Here is an 18,054-nt window from a genome sequence, read left to right as displayed (position 1 = left end):
TCCTGTGAAATTGAGATAATATTTGTGCTCTATTATAAGAGCAACCTGCTAGTGGCTGCTGGGGATCTAATTCTGACCAGCAGAATAGATCCCTTCATGTGAGAGGATGATAATGATATAAGGAGACTGAGAGGGAATTGCACTCTCTGACCTCTCTCCTCTTCCCTCTTGCCTCCAATTTATTTTATTCCCAATCTACAAGCAACATCTGCCTCAGTAAAGGCTGATTTGCAATTCCTTGAAAAGTAAAAAATTAGATAAGGAACATTATTCCTTCTTGGAATATATTTTGAATTACCTATTTTAACTGGAACAAAAAAGTTTCATAAAATCCTGGATATAGAATTAAAAGAGATCTCCAAGCTGATCTAGTCCAGCACTCACATTTTATAAAAAAGAAAACTGAGAATCAGAGAAGTAAAAGATTTTATCCAGATTTCACACAGGTACTCAGAAAGAGAAATAAAATTTGGACCAAAGTTTTCTGGCTCCAAAGCCCGTATGGTTTTCCATTGTACCATGTTGCTATCAATGTATATTTTTCTAGTAGATTGTGACATTCATATCATATTGATGCTGTTTGAGTGGTCTAGATTAGTGGCTATAAGAGAATTGTTAAGAATCCCCTTAAAATGGCTGCAGGTTTTAGGAGTGAAAGAATTCACTCATTCCCGATTATTAGTTGCAAAATCAAAGTTTATTGTTAGATAGAAATCATTTTACCAAGAGACTGACTTCTATAGTGATAGATCTATGGAAAATGGAGTTTTGCATTGAGAATGCAGTTCTCAGTAGACAGAAAGTCCTAGCAGCTGAGTGAGTACCGAGGTCAATCTGCAAAGACTATAGTTGATAGAAGCTATTATATTGGGTGTCTTTGTGAGGGCTGGGACAGCTCGAGCAGGTCAGACATAGTCGGGGCTGGGACAGCCTGGATCTCCTATTGGAATTAATAACACTTCAAAGGGGTACTTTTTGACCAGGATTTCTAATTGAATCAAAGGCCCTGGCATCCTGGAAACATAATTTATCTGGGGAGGATATGTTCCCTAGGAATGGTTGAGATTCTGAAAGGGATCACAGATCAATAAGAAATACAGTTTCTTAAAGGGAGCACAACTAGCTTCAATATGATCAATTAAATAAGACAACAGAAGGGAAAGGAGTAATACCATTAATAAGCTGGCTGCATATTTGTAATTAGTATTTAATAGGATTTAATGCATTCAGTTTTTACATTTTTCTTAAAGTGTTCTAATGAAGCTGTATTTGCTGCTGATTTCCACCCCACGGATACCAATATTATTGTTACATGCGGAAAATCACATCTTTACTTTTGGACATTAGAAGGAAGCTCCCTTATTAAAAAACAAGGATTATTTGAGGTAAGGTTAAATTATATTTTTTTTCCTTTTCATCAAATGAAATGTAATGACTAAGTGTTAGAGAAGTAATTGAAACTAGAGTTAATGTGTTTAATTACAATAACATTTAGCACTGTTTTAATTTTTTTTTTTTTTGGTCTACTATCCTACAGGCATTTAAAACTCAGCAACCCCAAAACAGAATTCATTCTCTTTTCCTCTTTTTTCTGAACTTATCTTTTGCTGTCAGTGGTACCAGGTTCCTTATAGTCACCTAGACTTGGAAGCTTAGTATCATCCTCTATTCCTTACTCTCACATGTCTGATCAGTTATCAGATCTTGTCCTTTCTGTTTTCACAGCATCTCTCATATACATCCCATCCTCAACAGTCACCTCTCCATGATTCTAGTCCAGGCCCTCATCTACGCTCACCAAAACTATTCAGTGGCCCTTGGTTTCCCTGACTCAAGCCTCATTCCACATTACCCATATAGCTGCCAAATTGATTTTCCTAAAATATAGTTCTATCCGTGTCGTCTTCCCTCCCCAACTCAATAAACTCCAATGGCTTCCTATTCCCATTAGCATCAAATACAAACTGTATTTGGTGTTTAAAGAATTTTACAGCCTAGTCTTTTCGTACCTTTTTGAATTTTTTATACATTACTCCCCTATACAGATTCTACAATCTAGCTATGCTGGATGGTTATTTATTATGCCTCCTTGTTATTTCTTCCTTATATGGAAGTTCTGTCACATTTTACATGCCTTTGTAATTTCCCTCATGCCTGGAATACCCTCCTTTTTTACTCCTACGTCTCAGAATCCCTGCTTTCTTTCAAGGCTCAGCTTAGATAGCACTTTCTACACTAAGCCTTTCCTGATCTCACCTCCTAGTGGCTAGAATATTCCCTCCCCAACTACCTTTTAATCTCTGTGTATATATCATCTATGCAAGGCACATATATGAAGTATGTATGTATACTTGTGTGTACCTGTATGTGTGCTTTGTGGATATGTGTACATTATATACACAGAGATCCCACAATACTTCCCCCCACTCTGCCCAAAATAGGTTCCTGGAAGGGACATTTTTACTTTTATCTCTTTATTCCTAGTGCTTAATATAATGCTTGACAAATAGTAGGTACTTTAGTAGATTGATTGATTGTGTCTATACTAAGCCTGGAAGTCAATTGTGATACCTAAGATTCAATCAGTTGACCTTTTCAAAATAGTAAATTTGAGATTTTCATTAGTCCTACCACACTTGAATGTGAAGAGAGGGAAGTTCTAACTTGCTTTTCTATGTACAGGTAATATGATTACTAGTGAAGAAAAGGAAGTAATTTTGAACCCCTGTGTGGGGCAGCGAGGACCAGAGACCTAGGAGAATGATTTATTGTAGGTGATTACACTAGAATATTAAGTAAGAGGCCTTGTAAAATTTCATGACCTAATAAACTTTCTTGTGTATCTTTTCAATGCTTTGAAATATAATTTTACATATCTCTATTTGTTGAAATACTTCTCTTTCTTTAAGACCCAATATAGGCATCTATTCATCCATGAAGCTTTTCATGACTTTCCCCCATACCACCCAGCTTGCCAAAAGTCATTTTCCCTTTTCAAACTTTTTTAAAGAGTGACGTCAGGATCTCTACATTGTCCCTTCAGTTTATCATTTACCATACTTGTGTTCATATGGAAATTTTTTTGCTTTTTCTTTTGAGAGGCAGTTGGAGTTAAGTGGCTTGCCCAGGGTCACACAGCTAGTAAGTGTTAAATATCTGAAGCCAGATTTGAATTCAAGTCCTTCTGACTCCAGGGCCAGTGCTCTATCCACTCTACCATTTAGCTGCCCCAAACATATATTTTAAAGGCAAGACTGTGTTACTGTTCCTTGTAGAGTGCCTTGTCTATATTAGGCACTTTAAAAATATTTATTTAACTGAATTAAGAAAAGTAAAATGAAAATTATGGGTAAAAATTAAGTACAAACAAGTGTTAAATGATAATGTTTTCAAAAAGAAACTTGAAGATGTCAAAAATCATCTTAAAGATTTTCTTAGCTCATTGTTTAGAAGTCTGAATATAAATATAGTTTCTTATTTTAAGGAGTTGCTTCTGATGGTATTTATTAAATCAACTCCTTGTTTATTATTGATTTAATAGTCATACTTTAAAATCAGGGTTGTCTACCTCTAACTCATTCCCCTCTGAATATTAAGTTTAAAATGGAAATGTCAAACTCATGAATGACTTTTTCCAAACAGATTAAAATATAATTGGGAAATGTTTAACAAAATAAATAAAAATACAATATAACATGTATAATGTTAATTTGCAATTTTCAAAATGAATATGCAGCCATTTTTATTTGATTTTGACCTTATTGGTTTAGATGACTGGCAAATGTTAGAATATCATGGATTATTACTAATAAAAAATATTCTAGAAACTTGTTTCTTTGGGATGTTATTGAATTGGTACTTATGAGGAATGAAAAGAAGGAGGAGAGCAAAATGGAATAGAGAAAAGAATAAAAGAGGAAAAAACCCTAGGCAAAGCATAGAATGTCTCTGATCTAATCACTAGTTAACTAAGGACCCATGAATGAAGGAGGAAAAAAGTGGAGAATAGGAACAGTAAGGAAGTGGTCTGGGGATCCAAGTACAAAAATACCAAAGGGATAATTTTTTTATTTCAATGCTAATCTTGTTCTCTGCCTCTACTCTTTTAAGGAGTTAAAAGAAATGTGTAGTAAATGTCTGTTTTTTAGACTATGCCCCATAATTCTCTTCAGGGAAGTCATAGGAAAAACCAATAATTTCAACTGGTTAATTTATAATATAGAAACTACTACAGTGTTAAGAATATCACATTATACATACATATAAATATATAGCATAATTATAATCCAGTATTGTCCAGCCTAAGTAATGTTTTAAACAAAAATTAATAAAGTTAAGAATTTGGATTGTTGTTTATCAAGTTTAGTTAGAAAACCAATTCAGATCTTTCACTGGGAATTTGTATCCTCTTTCTCATTTTAACAGATTTCTGTCATCACGTTAGGATTTCTCCCTGAACTTTTAAAATAAGAAACAAAGATTCTTTTTTTATATTCTCCAGGATTTCAAAGATGTTTCTTCTCCTTTATATCTTGCCTGGGTGTTCAGACTAATTTAACTTCCTCCAAAACTATTCTTTCAAGTCCTATTCTAATTGCCCCAATTCTATCCAGAAGTAATCCTGTCCTACTTAGATTTCTTCACTCACTACTTTGTCTTTTTAGTTATTTTGTTCACAAGATTCTCTTCCTACCTAATATAATAATGATCTTTTGTTTCCTTATTTTCCTGCAATTGTTTGGTTGTTTCAAAACTGAACTTGAAAGTACAGGCAAAAGTGATGTTATACTGATACTTATTCTGGAGAATAGCACTATACAAATAAAAGCCACTTTTAACAAGTACTTCAGTAGTTCTTTAAGAGCTTATAATTACACTAGTATAGCTTATCCCTCTTACCCACCCATAGTAAACTCCCTCCATAATATTGTATTTGCTCTTTTATGTCACTGGGGCCAAAACAAATCTAACACCTTATGACCAACCTAGTTATATATTTATAATTTATTAATTTGGATTTCATTTAAATTACATGGCAATAATTTTATTATGAGATTAATAACCTACTAAAAGATAATCTCTTAATTTAAAATATATGTTTATATCACTACAGAAACAAGAGAAGCCAAAGTTTGTCCTCTGTGTGACTTTTTCTGAAAATGGTGATACTATTACTGGAGATTCAAGTGGCAACATCTTAGTTTGGGGAAAAGGTAAGAGAAATTTTTTTTGAGACAAAAAATTTTTCTTGATACTTTAAAAAATAGTGATTGTTATTAATTCAGTGAATTTAAGAAGTATTCTTACAAAAGTTCAATTTAACTTTAATGAAAATTTTCTCTAAAATGTATTTATTATATTTGTAGTCAAATGTTAAATTAAATAGGGGAATTCAAAAATACTTGGAGGCTGCATGGCATAATGGACAGAGAGCTAGCCTTGAAGTCAAACAAACCTGAGTTCAAGTCTTCCAGATAAAATAAACTGACTCATTATTCCAGTAATGATTAGTAGCCTAGTCACTTAACTCTCACTGTTCCAATCAACTCTTTCAAATTAGAAATGATAGATTGCCATTGTTAGAGGATGTTCTACCCCAGAACTCTCTCTTCTGATGAAATCACAGGTCTGGTTTAAAAAAAAAAAAAAAAAAAGGAAAAGCACCATAGAATTAGAAGCACTAAAATTATAGAAATTTAGTGGATAAGACCTATGACCAAGTTTTGGTTTCTTGTCAGTAGAATTTAATAATTTAATTAAAAGTGAGATGATTTAACACATTGGTAGAGAGCCAACTAAAATTCCCATAAGACTAAAGTTTTGTGATTAAAGGTAAGTCCCTCTCAATCCCTCCCCCCCACCCCAATGGCTATTAAGTTATAGCAGAAAACAGTCTTCGAAAACATCCAGTCCAACTTCCTTATTTTATAAATGAGAAAACTGAGGCACAAAAAAGCTCAGGATTCATCCAGGACTATACAACTACAAAATGTCTGAGGTGGAAATTAAATCATTGACCTACATGGAAGGACATTTTCTGCACAGGGAATTCCCTATACCACAGACAATTAATGCTGCAATGGGTCCAGATAGGAGAACTTGAGTTAAAAATGTGTCCTCAGACACTGACTTGTGTGTCATGCTGGTGTAACCCCAGGCAAATCATGTAACCTTTGTTTGTCTCAATAAGTGATAACAGCACTTGTAGTCCAGAGTTATTTTGAGGATCTGGGGGGATAATATTTATAAAAGTTCACAATGTCTAATAAATAGTAGTTGCAGTGTATAGTTGTCAAATTCATATGCAATCACTACAGTGTCATCTAGAAACAGGAGCATCTCAAAAACTTCATCATCTAGACAGAGCTCTTCTACTTGGATTCTGCATCATGATATCCTCCATGATCTAACAAAATCCCTAATAAATATATATCTTTATATTTTATGCTTTGATTGATTTAATAGTTAAAGGGATTCTTTAGCAATGTTCTCTGTTGTTACATTTTTCAAGGAATTTTTTGTGATTTTTGATATATCAATAGAAAATACCTTATTAAAGACAAATTTTAAGATGTTATTTACCATTTGAAATCAAGTGCTTTTTTATAATCGTCAAACAATAACTACAGTAGAATCTTGTGTTGTCTAGAGCCTTCATTCAGTTATATGATGTAGATGTTATGGGTCTGGGACATTAGAACCTATTTATTTATGCTGACTCCATTATCATCAAGGAGAAAAATGTCATAAAAATATTTTAAAATATTTTCCATTTTTATGTTTGTTGCATTCCTTCCAGTTTCATCCTTAAATATCCCCGATATGATTGTGGTAACTTGGGTTTCTTACCTAACTTTTGGTACACTCATTTTTCCTTCTACTTCTTGCTGTTTTAAGAAGTAATACTGTTCAAAATCTTTATCCATCTCCTCCATAAGATTTTATTTAATTTTTCTTTCTTAAGTTTTATTGCTGTCTATTGTTTTTGCTTTATAGTCATTTTTGGATATATCTTATCGCCAGCTCATACTCTCTGCAAGGCTTCTCTTATAACAAATAAAAACAGTTAAACAAAATCATCCAACATAGTGACCATTCCATAAATACTTTCTTCAAGAAAAAATGTTGGGAGGTGGTAGGTATAACAAGTATTAAATAATATCATGGAAAAAATTAAATGGCTTGTGTTTTTAACACAGAGTTCAGGCTTCATTACTCACATGGATTGTTGCAATAGCTCAATAAATGATTCCCCTGCTTCTAGGCTCTTGTCTCTCCAATACTTCTCAACACAACTACCAGATTGTTCCTCTCAAAGCATAAATATGAGCACATTAGTTATTTACTCAAAAATCTTCACTCTCCACTACATCTAAGGTCAGATACATTTTCGCCAACATGGCATTAAAATTCTTTATTATACAATTTCAATAAGCCTTTCTAAACTAATTTTATATTACTTCCTGTCACAAACTGCACTTGCGTACAGCCAGATTGACTTACTAGCTTTTATGGAACTTGGTGTCCATTTCCTATCTCTGTGTCTTTGTCAAAGCTCTCCTGAATATCTTGAACTCTCTCCCTCCTAACCCCTTTTCAGAATCCCTGGTTCTCTTCAAAGGTCAAGTGCCACCTCCTACACAAAATAATATTGGTTTTATTATCCATATTATTAATACCCTCTCCCTTCTCATTATTTTCTTTATTTTTCTATATATGTTGTATCCCCATAGGAAAAGGTAAGGTCTGAGGACAGAGACTTTTTCCATTTTTGTCTTTGTATCTTTAACACCAAGAACATTGTGTTACGTATTGTAGGCATTCAATATTTCTTTAATTGTTAATTGAACTAAATTTTTTAGTTGCCTAGGGTGTAAGGTAGTGGAAATGCCAAGAGAAGAAGAGGATAGTGAGAAAAATGGAAACCAAACCTGGTCTGTTTGGCATTTTACCTAGGGTCACTCCCTTCTTCTCTTCATTTCCCAAAGGGTACTCTGAGAATTAGCTCCTCTTTTCAGAAGATGGTACCTAACAAGCCAGAAAGCCCCATGAATTCCAAATTCTATCCCCTTTTCATCATGTAATAGAATGAAATGTAGAAGAGTTATTAATTCATGGAAATTAAATTGCCACAATGACTTACAGGCCCATGCTACTTGAACCACTGTCTACAGGTGGATTTCAGTAGTTTCCCTAGAAATAGAGAGATGCCAAAGTTTCATTGACTGCCTCACAATGATGATCCCTCACAATGTTTTCTTATGTTAATTGATTCTTTGTAGAGTAAGCTCTTTATTCTCTTCCACAATTCCAAAGAGCACTGAGCACTTTTTCATCTACTGGATAAGCCTGGGAAAGAGACTAGACTCAGGAGACTTGGTTTCACATACTCATTTTGACATTCACTAACAGTGTGGATCATGGGCAAATCACTTAACCTTTCTAAATATCACTCACCTCATACATAAAACTGAGAATAACAACACTTCTATTATCTACCTCAAACAGGTATTGTGGGGAATGCACTTTCTAAATCATAAAATACATATACATCTAACTTATAGCAAATTCTTATTATAACAGTATGTACAACTAGCAATTTGATATCCAGAATAAAAATTAAATGATATCTATAAATAGCCAAATACATTACAATAAATAATGTCCTAATTACCTTTTTCTTTGTCTGCATAGGTACAAATCGAATAAGCTATGCAATCCAAGGGGCCCATGAGGGGGGCATTTTTGCACTTTGTATGCTAAGGGATGGCACACTGGTATCAGGAGGAGGAAAAGATAGAAAACTCATCTCTTGGAATGGAAATTATCAAAAACTTCACAAAACAGAGGTTAGACTATACACTTTTTAACTTGTGTTCATTTTGAACACAAAAGAGCACTTTTAATGTAGACTATCACTTTATGATCCTTGAGTACTTAATGCAATTGTTCTTTCAGAAAAATCATATGGGAAAATTAAATGGGGATAAAATATATGATTTTTGTAAAAGCCAAGGCTTTAAAATTTGAAGTTGTTACAGATTTATTATTTCTTAAATTTTATAATAGAATGAACTATCCATTTTAACGTAGCCATTATTTCTATTTGGATATATCTGTGGAAAATATTTTTACTCTTTTTACTTTATAGACATTAATACCTTCTATGCTTATCTAAACTCCTTTGTTAACAATCACTTTATTCAATAATTTATATTATCATCTTAAGGATGATTAATGCAGTTTTATGCTCCAAAAGGAATTTTAATAATTTTATCTTTATTCTACATACTCACCAAGTGACCTCTCACACATTCAAGCATATAGTAATATCAAAAGAAAAATAGATCCTGTTCTCCCTTGAGAGATCCGGGGATGGGGGAGTGGGGTGTGGAGAAGAATAAAAACAGGAAATTAGAAAACTTTCCAGCTTCTTCTATGTGAAGTTTCACCACTTGGATTCATTGTATTTCAGAGTCTATTATAGCAGATTCCAAGTAAGTGTTTTAATTCTTTGGTTGTAACTAAATTTTTTTTGGTTCAACTTTTTTGGGGTTTGGGGGATTTCCCAGGAAGAATGCTGAGTTGGACCAAATGATCAAAAGAGTACAAAGTGCATTGTCTCATAAGACTGTGGACAGTTGTGGAAATAAAAACAAATCTACAAAAGCTTAATTACAATAATAATAAAATAATAATAACTAGCATTTATGTAGTGCTTTAAAAGTTTTGCCATATATAATATATATAAGCATTGTCAAACATATATGTATGTATATATAAAAATATATAAATATATATCTTTTGGGGTAAGTTACTATATTCTATTTTAGAATCTATGATAGAGGAGAGGAAAGGTGAGCTTTGTCTTGTCATGTACTTTAGATTTTAGAACAGCAAAAATAAGGATTCAGAAAAAGAACAGGTGGGATCTTATAAACTATTCCCTACTGAATAACGGACATAAATATAAAAGGCTTAGAAATCTATTAACAATGAAATTCTGAAGACTCAAAGAGAAACAGTTCTGGTCAGGAAAAAGACAATTATCTAAAGAAGCCAATCTGATTATAAAGGGCTATGGATAAGCATTTGACATTCACTAACAGTGTGGATCATAAGCAAATCACTTAACCTTTCTAAATATCACTCACCTCATACATAAAACTGAGAATAACAACACTTCTATTATCTACCTCAAACAGGTATTGTGGGGAATGCACTTCCTAAAACATAATCCATAATTATAAAGGATTATAAAGATCCATCAAGTTAGAACTTTCAAAGAAAAAAACAAAAGCAAAAGCTTGTACAGATTAGAAACAAGGAAAGATGAATGTAGATGTGAGCCATGGTCCTCTAAGTGCAAAAACTTAGAATTATCTGAGCCTTATTCACAAAGTTAAAGACAGAAATGATTTTTTTTCTTAGTTGTGTTAGAGAAAAGAGGATATTCGAGAAGGAATAAAAACATTGACATAAACAGTACAGTGATGGTTGTCTATACACTCACTTCTTATTTTGTATTTTCCTTCCCAAGGCAAATAATCTTTGGAATGGAAAAGACAAAACAAAAATAGCTAATAGAGACTTGATGATCTAGGGAAACAACATGTGAGCATTTAGCTGCTTTTAGTGTGTCCAAGTCATGGGACTTAAATAGATTGCATCATAAGATAAAATTGGCAGATAAAATTACTGAGCAGTGAAATTCTCAGTTTTCTTTAAAATCTTATGAAGAACTAGAGAAATATGGCAACATTGAAGAAGGAAAAATGTCACATTTTTTTTAAATTATGTAGAGAATAGAGTCTAGAAACTGTTAGCCCATGAGCTTGACTTTGATTCCTGGCAGAATTCTAGAACATATTAAAGAGAACATTTAGAAAAAATAGTGTGGTCTTGAAGTGGCCTTTTAAATTTTTTTGATATGGTTACTGACTGGTAAATCATAGGGAATGTTTTAGATATAATTTGCTTAGAATTTAGCAAATTATTCGATAAAGTCCCTCATGCTTTCCTTCTACACAGGAAAGAATTGGGATTAATAAAAGTTTTGAATGTTCAGCATTTTCAGTCATGTCTGACTCTATGACGCCATTTGGGGTTTTCTTGGCAAAGATACTGGTGTAGTTTGCCATTTCTTTGTCCTGGTCATTTTTACAGATTAGTGAACTGAGTCAAACAGTTAAGTGATTTGCCCAGGGTTACATAGCTAGAAAGTGTCTGAGGAAGTCTCTAAGGCCAGATTTGAACTCAGAGAAACAAGTCTTCCTGACTCCTGGCCTAGCACTATATCTACTGTGCCACCTAGGAATCTTTGTTCCTTGACTGGAAAACAAACCTGGACAGCAGCAATGAGAGCATTGAATCCCATAGTAGTATGTTTAGTTATGTTTAGAATGGCTGAATAAATGAATTGTGGGAGTAGTAATTAATTCAGTTTTTCATTGTCATCTTGGAAGGAAGTCTTTGCTAATGTCCCAGAGATATGCGCTGCTGAATATTTTGGCCATTAAAGTCATAATGTGTTTATCAGATTTGTTGAATGCACAAACCTTAGAGTTATAGTTAACACATTGGATGACAAGTATAATCTTGATGAGCTAGATACAGGGGTCCTCAAGCTTTTTAAATAGGGGGCCAGCTCACTGTCCCTCAGACTGTTGGAGGGCTGGACTATAGTAAAAACAAAAACTTTGTTTTGTGGGCCTTTAAATAAAGAAACTTCATAGCCCTGGGTGAGGGGGATAAACGTCCTCAGCTGCTGCATCTGGCCCGTAGGCCATAGTTTGAGGACCCCTGAGCTAGAAGATATAGTAAGATAATAATAAGAAGAAATTTCTAAGAAAGAATATCAGGTTCCATTCTTGGCTTCAGAAAAATCAGTCACAGATTCAAGATAGAAGACGTTTGGTTAGATAGTCTTCAAGGAAAAATCTCTGAATGGTTTATTAGACATCAAAATCTATATGAATTAGCAGGGTGGTATATTAGCCCAGAAAGTTAGAATGTATTATAAAAGTAGTAGTATATGGCAGAGATGTCAAATACTTGAGCATAGCCCAAATCAGATTAAAATGCACTTGGGAAATATTTAACAACATTTAAATACATTAAAATACTGTAAAACATAGATTACATTTTAAATCTTAAAGCAACATTAACCCACTGGGATACTTATGTACAAATTAGTGGCCCCTGTGTCTATTTGAGTTTGATACCACAGGTATATAGGACTAAAAAAGTGCTAATCCCATGAGACTCTGCCCTGGGCAGAACACAGCCTAAAGTATTGAGTTAATTTCGAGATGCCATATTTTATGAAGGCATTAATGAGGAATAGTAAACACATCTTCTTTTTCCTGTTTTGTTCAGTTATTTCCATCGTGTCCAACTCTTTGTGACCCTGTTTGGGGTTTTCTTGGCAAAGATATTAGAATGATTTATCCTTTCCTTCTCCAGCTTATTTTATGTATGAGGAACTGAGACCTAGTGAATTAAATGAATTACCCAGGGTCTGGTAAGTGTTTGTAATTAGATTTGAACTCATGAAGATGAGTCTTCCTGACTCCCATTCTGGTACTCTATCTACTGTGCCACCTAATCTATGTTGTAGCAATTCAATGAAACCAATAGAAATAGCTTCCCATTCTGAGTCTAGGAAAGTGTGCTAGTATAATTCACTTGAGGATAATTCCTAAAGTCTTACTTGCTGCTACCTGCCCAAGAATCCATTTGAATTTGGATGTTTGATATGATCTTCAACATACCCCAATCAGTGAAACAACTTTTTCTGTTTGACCACCAAAATATTGCATAATCTGTGCAAAGCAAATTTTCTGTAAATTATCTAAAACCTTAGAAATCAACAATTTGTACACTAACTACTAGTTTTATAAAACATCTGAATTCACAATTCAGATGGGTGACTATTCCTTTTCTTTCAAATCTAGTGCTACTAGAATTTCATTATGGCTTTTTCCCCCTCCTTTTCGAAACTGTCATCATTTACTTACATCCATATACGTTCAAAGTCAAAAATCTGATATAATTTTAAAAGTTCTTCCCAACTGCTAGAGAGGTATCAAGTATTTATCCTGAAGCTGTATTAATGCTTTAAAATAAAATTTCAGTTAAACACATTCCTAAATTTGCTAATCTGGGCACATGTATATTTAACACAAAGTCATAAAAGTTTGTGATTATGGAAATAAACATGAAACCTTTGGCATAAGAATTCCTTCTACTAGTGTATGTCACAACCCATTTAATAGAGAAGGTGAGGATTAAGTCTGAGGTTCTAAGAGGATATGTAGTTTCCCCAGGCCACCCAGCAAGTACCCATCAGCTAAGACTTGAACCCAGTATTATATTGAACCCCACTATGCCATACTACCTCTCATAAAATTTTTTGGTTTATGGTTCTCTAGATAAACAAATGTAAATCTTAGAGGACTTTTCCAAATCTATGTCAGTCTAGTGGTATCTATGAAACAGAACTTACAGATCCTTAAGGAGGCCCAAATATATGGTACATGAAAGCCACAAATTTACCTTTTATATTTCCCTGGATCCCCATTGTGTTTTGCCTGCCTTTAATGATAGGTAACAGGTTTCTGGGATTTTCCTCACATAGCAGGACCTGCTAGTTATCTGGTTAGTTTCATAGCCCAGTATGAAAAGTTTTTGTGATTCCTAGAACAATCATGGCATACCATGTAAGCTCAAGTTCTCTTTTCTGCCTTATCTGACTCTTGAATTTCTGGTTGTCTTCTTAATCCATCATGACTCACGTAACTATTAACATATGAATGTACAATTGCTTACTCATCTCCTGCCTATGCTTATATAGCCAAAATGGGAACTACTAAAAACAAACAAACCGAGGAAAAACTATCACCACCTAAAGAATAGCTCTTTTCCATTTAATTAGAGCATTTGGACTTAGAGAAATAAATATCTTCTACTCTTATCTAAAGGCCTTTCTATCCTGACCCAGGTGAACATTCCCTTAATCATAAGAAGACTAATTTATTTTTCCTGTTCAAATTTTCCTTGGTGCTAGACTAATTCCTCTTTCAGACAAATAGTCTTCAACTTCTTAGGGTACCAGTACAGTGGAGAGATCACTGGCTCTGGAATCAGATTTGGCCTGAGAAGCTTCCTAGCACCACGGCCATGGGCAGTCACTAAACTTCTGTTTTCCTCAATTTCCTTAACTGTAGAAAGGAGATAATAAATGCATTTACATCTACATGGCTATTGTAAGAATTTTATGAGATCAAATTTGTAAAGCACTTAGAACAGAACTTAGCACTTGGACTCCTGAAAGAGTCCACACTGTTTTACCACGTTCAAATATGGTCCTCAGAGGCTCCATCCATCTTATCAGATGTGTCCCTGTAGACTGTATCTGTCAGTGGTCAGCAATGCTGATGCAGGTTTCCTGCCAAATATGATTCTGTTTGTAAGGCCAAATTGTTACTACTACAATCCATAGTCATCAGTTTTCTTTATTTGCCACATCTCATAAAAATCCAGTCACAGTCACCAAACACCAAACATAAAGAATTTCCTTGTACTCCATATCTCCAGCAAGTAGCTATGGCAATTAATTCATTGTGCTAATAAAACTGATTCTGTCCCAATCAAAACACAAGATGATCATTAAGCCATATTCACATTGCCAGACTTCCTATTGCTCCTGTGAGGATGTCATATCATTCCCCTTACTCCTGGCAGACCACCTTTGTTGAGATTTATTCTCAAAATACAGCTATTAACCTGATCAGGAGGGTTCCTACATTTATTTTTAAGCAGAAATAAGCTCCACAAGGGTGCTCTTCTTTCTCAGGTTCACATCTTAGCTTTTCACTGTTTATTCACATCAGAAGTGATATTTTTTTATTAAAGCTTTTTATTTTCAAAACATATGCATGGATAAGTTTTTCAATATTGACCCTTGCAAAATTTTGTATTCCAATTTTCCCCCATTCTCTGCATTTCTTCCCCTAGATGGCAAGTAATCCAATATATATTAAATAGATGCAGTTCTTCTATAATATTTTTACAATTATCTTGCTGTATAAGAAGAATCAGATCAAAAAGGGAAAAAATGAGAAAGAAAATAAAATCCAAGTAAACAACAACAAAAAGAGTGAAAATGCTATGTTGTGATCCACACTCAGTTCCTACAGTCCTGCCTCTGGGTGTAAATGGCTCTCCTCATCATCACAAGATCACTGGAACTGGCCTGAATCATCTCATTGTTGAAAAGAGCCATGTCCATCAGAGTTGATCATTGTATAATCTTGTTGCCATGTACAGTGATCTCCTGGGTTCTGCTCATTTCAGTTAGCATCAGTTCATGTAAATATCTCCAAGCCTCTCTGAAATCATCCTGCTGCTCATTCTTATATAACAATAATATTCCATAACATTCATATAGCATAACTTTTTCAGCCATTCCTCAACTGATGGACATCTATTCAGTTTCCAGTTTCTTGCCAAGAAGAGATACATTTAGAGCAAAAATCTTATTGTAAGAGCTTTCTATAATGTAGTTTTAACAGTGGTCTATGCTCACATGAAAAAAAAAATGCTCCTCTTGGATTTGTCTGGAGTGCTCAAATTCATTAATTCTTCACAATGTGAATTATCAAGAATTCTCCATAATACCATATTTTAGAAAATACCATTATCTAAACAAGTTCTGGAGAAAACAAAGCTTTAGTCAGAAGCAGATAGCTTTATATTTTTTTGTAGGATTAGAATGCTAAAAGTTCTCAGATTATGAGGTCTATTTTTCTTTTCATTTCTTTTTTAGTGAGAAGCCATTTGTTTAGTTATAGTGAATGTGCTTAAGTGACTTCACGGAAAATTGAGAGTGTTTCAAATGTTGAGTGCTTCATTAAACAATCTACTCATCTTCCTCCAGTGATGCATAATGACAAAGGTGACCTGAGTTCTCCAAAGCTATGCCAGGGGAATGCAAATGTTGGCAGGTCCTACCAAGCTGGAAAGACTTTGAAACTGTGCCAGCTGAGGGATGGTGTCTGTTGTCTGAGATCCAAGCCTGGCCAAGTTAAAAGTGGCTAATCCTTTAAACTCTCAAAAACTATCCACTAAGTTGTTGGAAAGTTGCAATCTCTGATAGTGAAGAGCTTGTCCACGCTGATGAAATCACAGATAATTGAAGAATCAAATAAGATTAACCTGCCAAATAATTTTTCATTTGAACAATTTATAGTTATTACATTGATATGCTATATTTGCTAAAAACAAAGCAATATAGTATTGCAGTGTGAAATATAAAAGATATCTCCACTGTTGATACCTTTTGAAGGTAACTTTGGGTTTTTAATGGCACAGTACAGGCTCTAGTAGGTCCTATCAAAATGCAAAGTCTTCAAATATGCATTATTGGTCCAAGAATCGGGCTGAATGAGTTCAGAAAAACTCATCATTACAATAGGCATTGATTGTTCACCAGTTAACCACACATGACAATTTACAAGCTACTACTAATATATAAAGAGGGGTTGAAAAAGATAAAGAGGAATATGGGAAGTAAAATTGATAATTTTGATCACATTAAATTTAAAAGATCTTGCACAACTGAAGCCAATAAATTCTAGATTAGAAGTAAAGCAAGGAACTGAAGAGAAAATTACAGCAAGTGCCTCTGATAAAGGCCTCATTTCTGAAATATATAGGAAACTGAGTCAGATTTATAAAAATTAGAATCATTCCCCAATTGATAGTCAAAGGATATGAATAGGTAATATTCAGATAAAGAAAGCAAAACTATCTATAGTCACATGAAAAAAAAAATGCTCTAAATCACTACTGATTAGCAAAAGACAAATTAAAACAACTCTGAGGTATCATCTCAGATCTGTTAGATTAATTAATATTACAGAAAGGAAAAATGACAAATTTTGGAGGGGATATGGAAAAATTGAGACATGTAAGCACTGTTGGCAGAGTTGTGAACTGATCCAAACTGATTCCATTCTGGAAAACAGTTTGTAACTTTGTCCAGAGAATTTTAAAATCATAATACTCTTTGACACAACAATACCACTACAAGGCCTATATCCCAAAGAGATTTAAAAAAAAAAAAAAAAAGGAAAAGAACCTATGTGTACAAAAATATTTATAGCGACTCTTTTTGTGGTTAGCAATGAATAGAAAATTGAAGGGATGCAGATCAATAGGGGAATGGTTGAACAAGTTGTGGCATAATTGTGATATAAGAAATAATGAACAGGATGGTTTCAGAAAAACATGAACTGATGCACAGTGAAGTAAGCAGAACCAGAAAAATATTGTACATGTTAACGATGATGTTATAGTGATGATCAAATGTGAAAGATTTATAGTTACTCTGATCAATATAATGATCTGACAATTCTGAAGAGTTTATGATGAAAAATGTTATTTGCCTTTAGAGGGAGAACTTTGAATAAATAATCATTTTTAAGATCTCTATTAATGAACAAAGAATTCATATGAATAGAATAAGTCAACAAGCATTTATTAGACACTTTGCTATGCCAAGAATTCTTAAATTTAGGAGCTGCAAAGGAAAAACAAAATAAGGGAACTTAATTCTGCCTTAAAGGAACTTACATTATAGTAAGAAAAACACTTGTAGATATATACAAAACCCATTCAAAAAGGCTTTAAATTTTAATATTGCATATTTACTATTAAAATAATAATTCATTTTATTCCATTGCCTCTGTCATTTCATTGATGTGAATATTCTTCTAAATGATGTAAAATGCAATTATCCATGTCTGCCCATCCTATTTAACTCTTATCTGTGTATAGCTACAAATTTGCCACGGTAGTTTAGCTAGTAATGTCAAAGTTGATATGCTTTAGTTCATCTTTTATTAAGTCACTTCATTGGTCATTGGAATAAAGATCTTACATTTAGAATAAAAACAAATCAGTTATTGTTTGTAGACTTTCTAAAAACTGTAGGATTCTTAGTGTTCTTTGCTATCTCATTGCTAAAATGAAAGAGGACCACAGAAGGCT

General features: G+C 33.6%; 1 protein-coding gene across 11 annotated transcripts in view; it reads left to right on the top strand.

Moving 5' to 3' along the window:
* Nucleotides 1–18,054, top strand: part of EML1 (EMAP like 1) — a 267,603-nt gene that overhangs the window by 212,231 nt on the left and 37,318 nt on the right. For all 11 annotated transcript variants that reach the window (XR_004232102.1, XM_031953270.1, XM_031953269.1 and 8 more), the window contains 3 exons: nucleotides 1,251–1,385; nucleotides 5,114–5,213; nucleotides 8,695–8,849. Coding sequence is in view for 10 of the 11 variants with exons in the window: in XM_031953270.1 (XP_031809130.1) it covers nucleotides 1,251–1,385; nucleotides 5,114–5,213; nucleotides 8,695–8,849 (390 nt within the window). In the remaining variant the exon portion in view is untranslated. The remainder of the gene's footprint in view (nucleotides 1–1,250; nucleotides 1,386–5,113; nucleotides 5,214–8,694; nucleotides 8,850–18,054) is intronic.

The sequence above is a fragment of the Sarcophilus harrisii genome, chromosome 2 (genome assembly GCF_902635505.1).
Source record: "Sarcophilus harrisii chromosome 2, mSarHar1.11, whole genome shotgun sequence".
NCBI classification, from domain to species: Eukaryota; Metazoa; Chordata; class Mammalia; order Dasyuromorphia; family Dasyuridae; genus Sarcophilus; species Sarcophilus harrisii.
The sequence above is the reverse complement of the archived record's forward strand: the minus strand, read 5'-3'. Positions and strand labels throughout refer to the sequence as shown.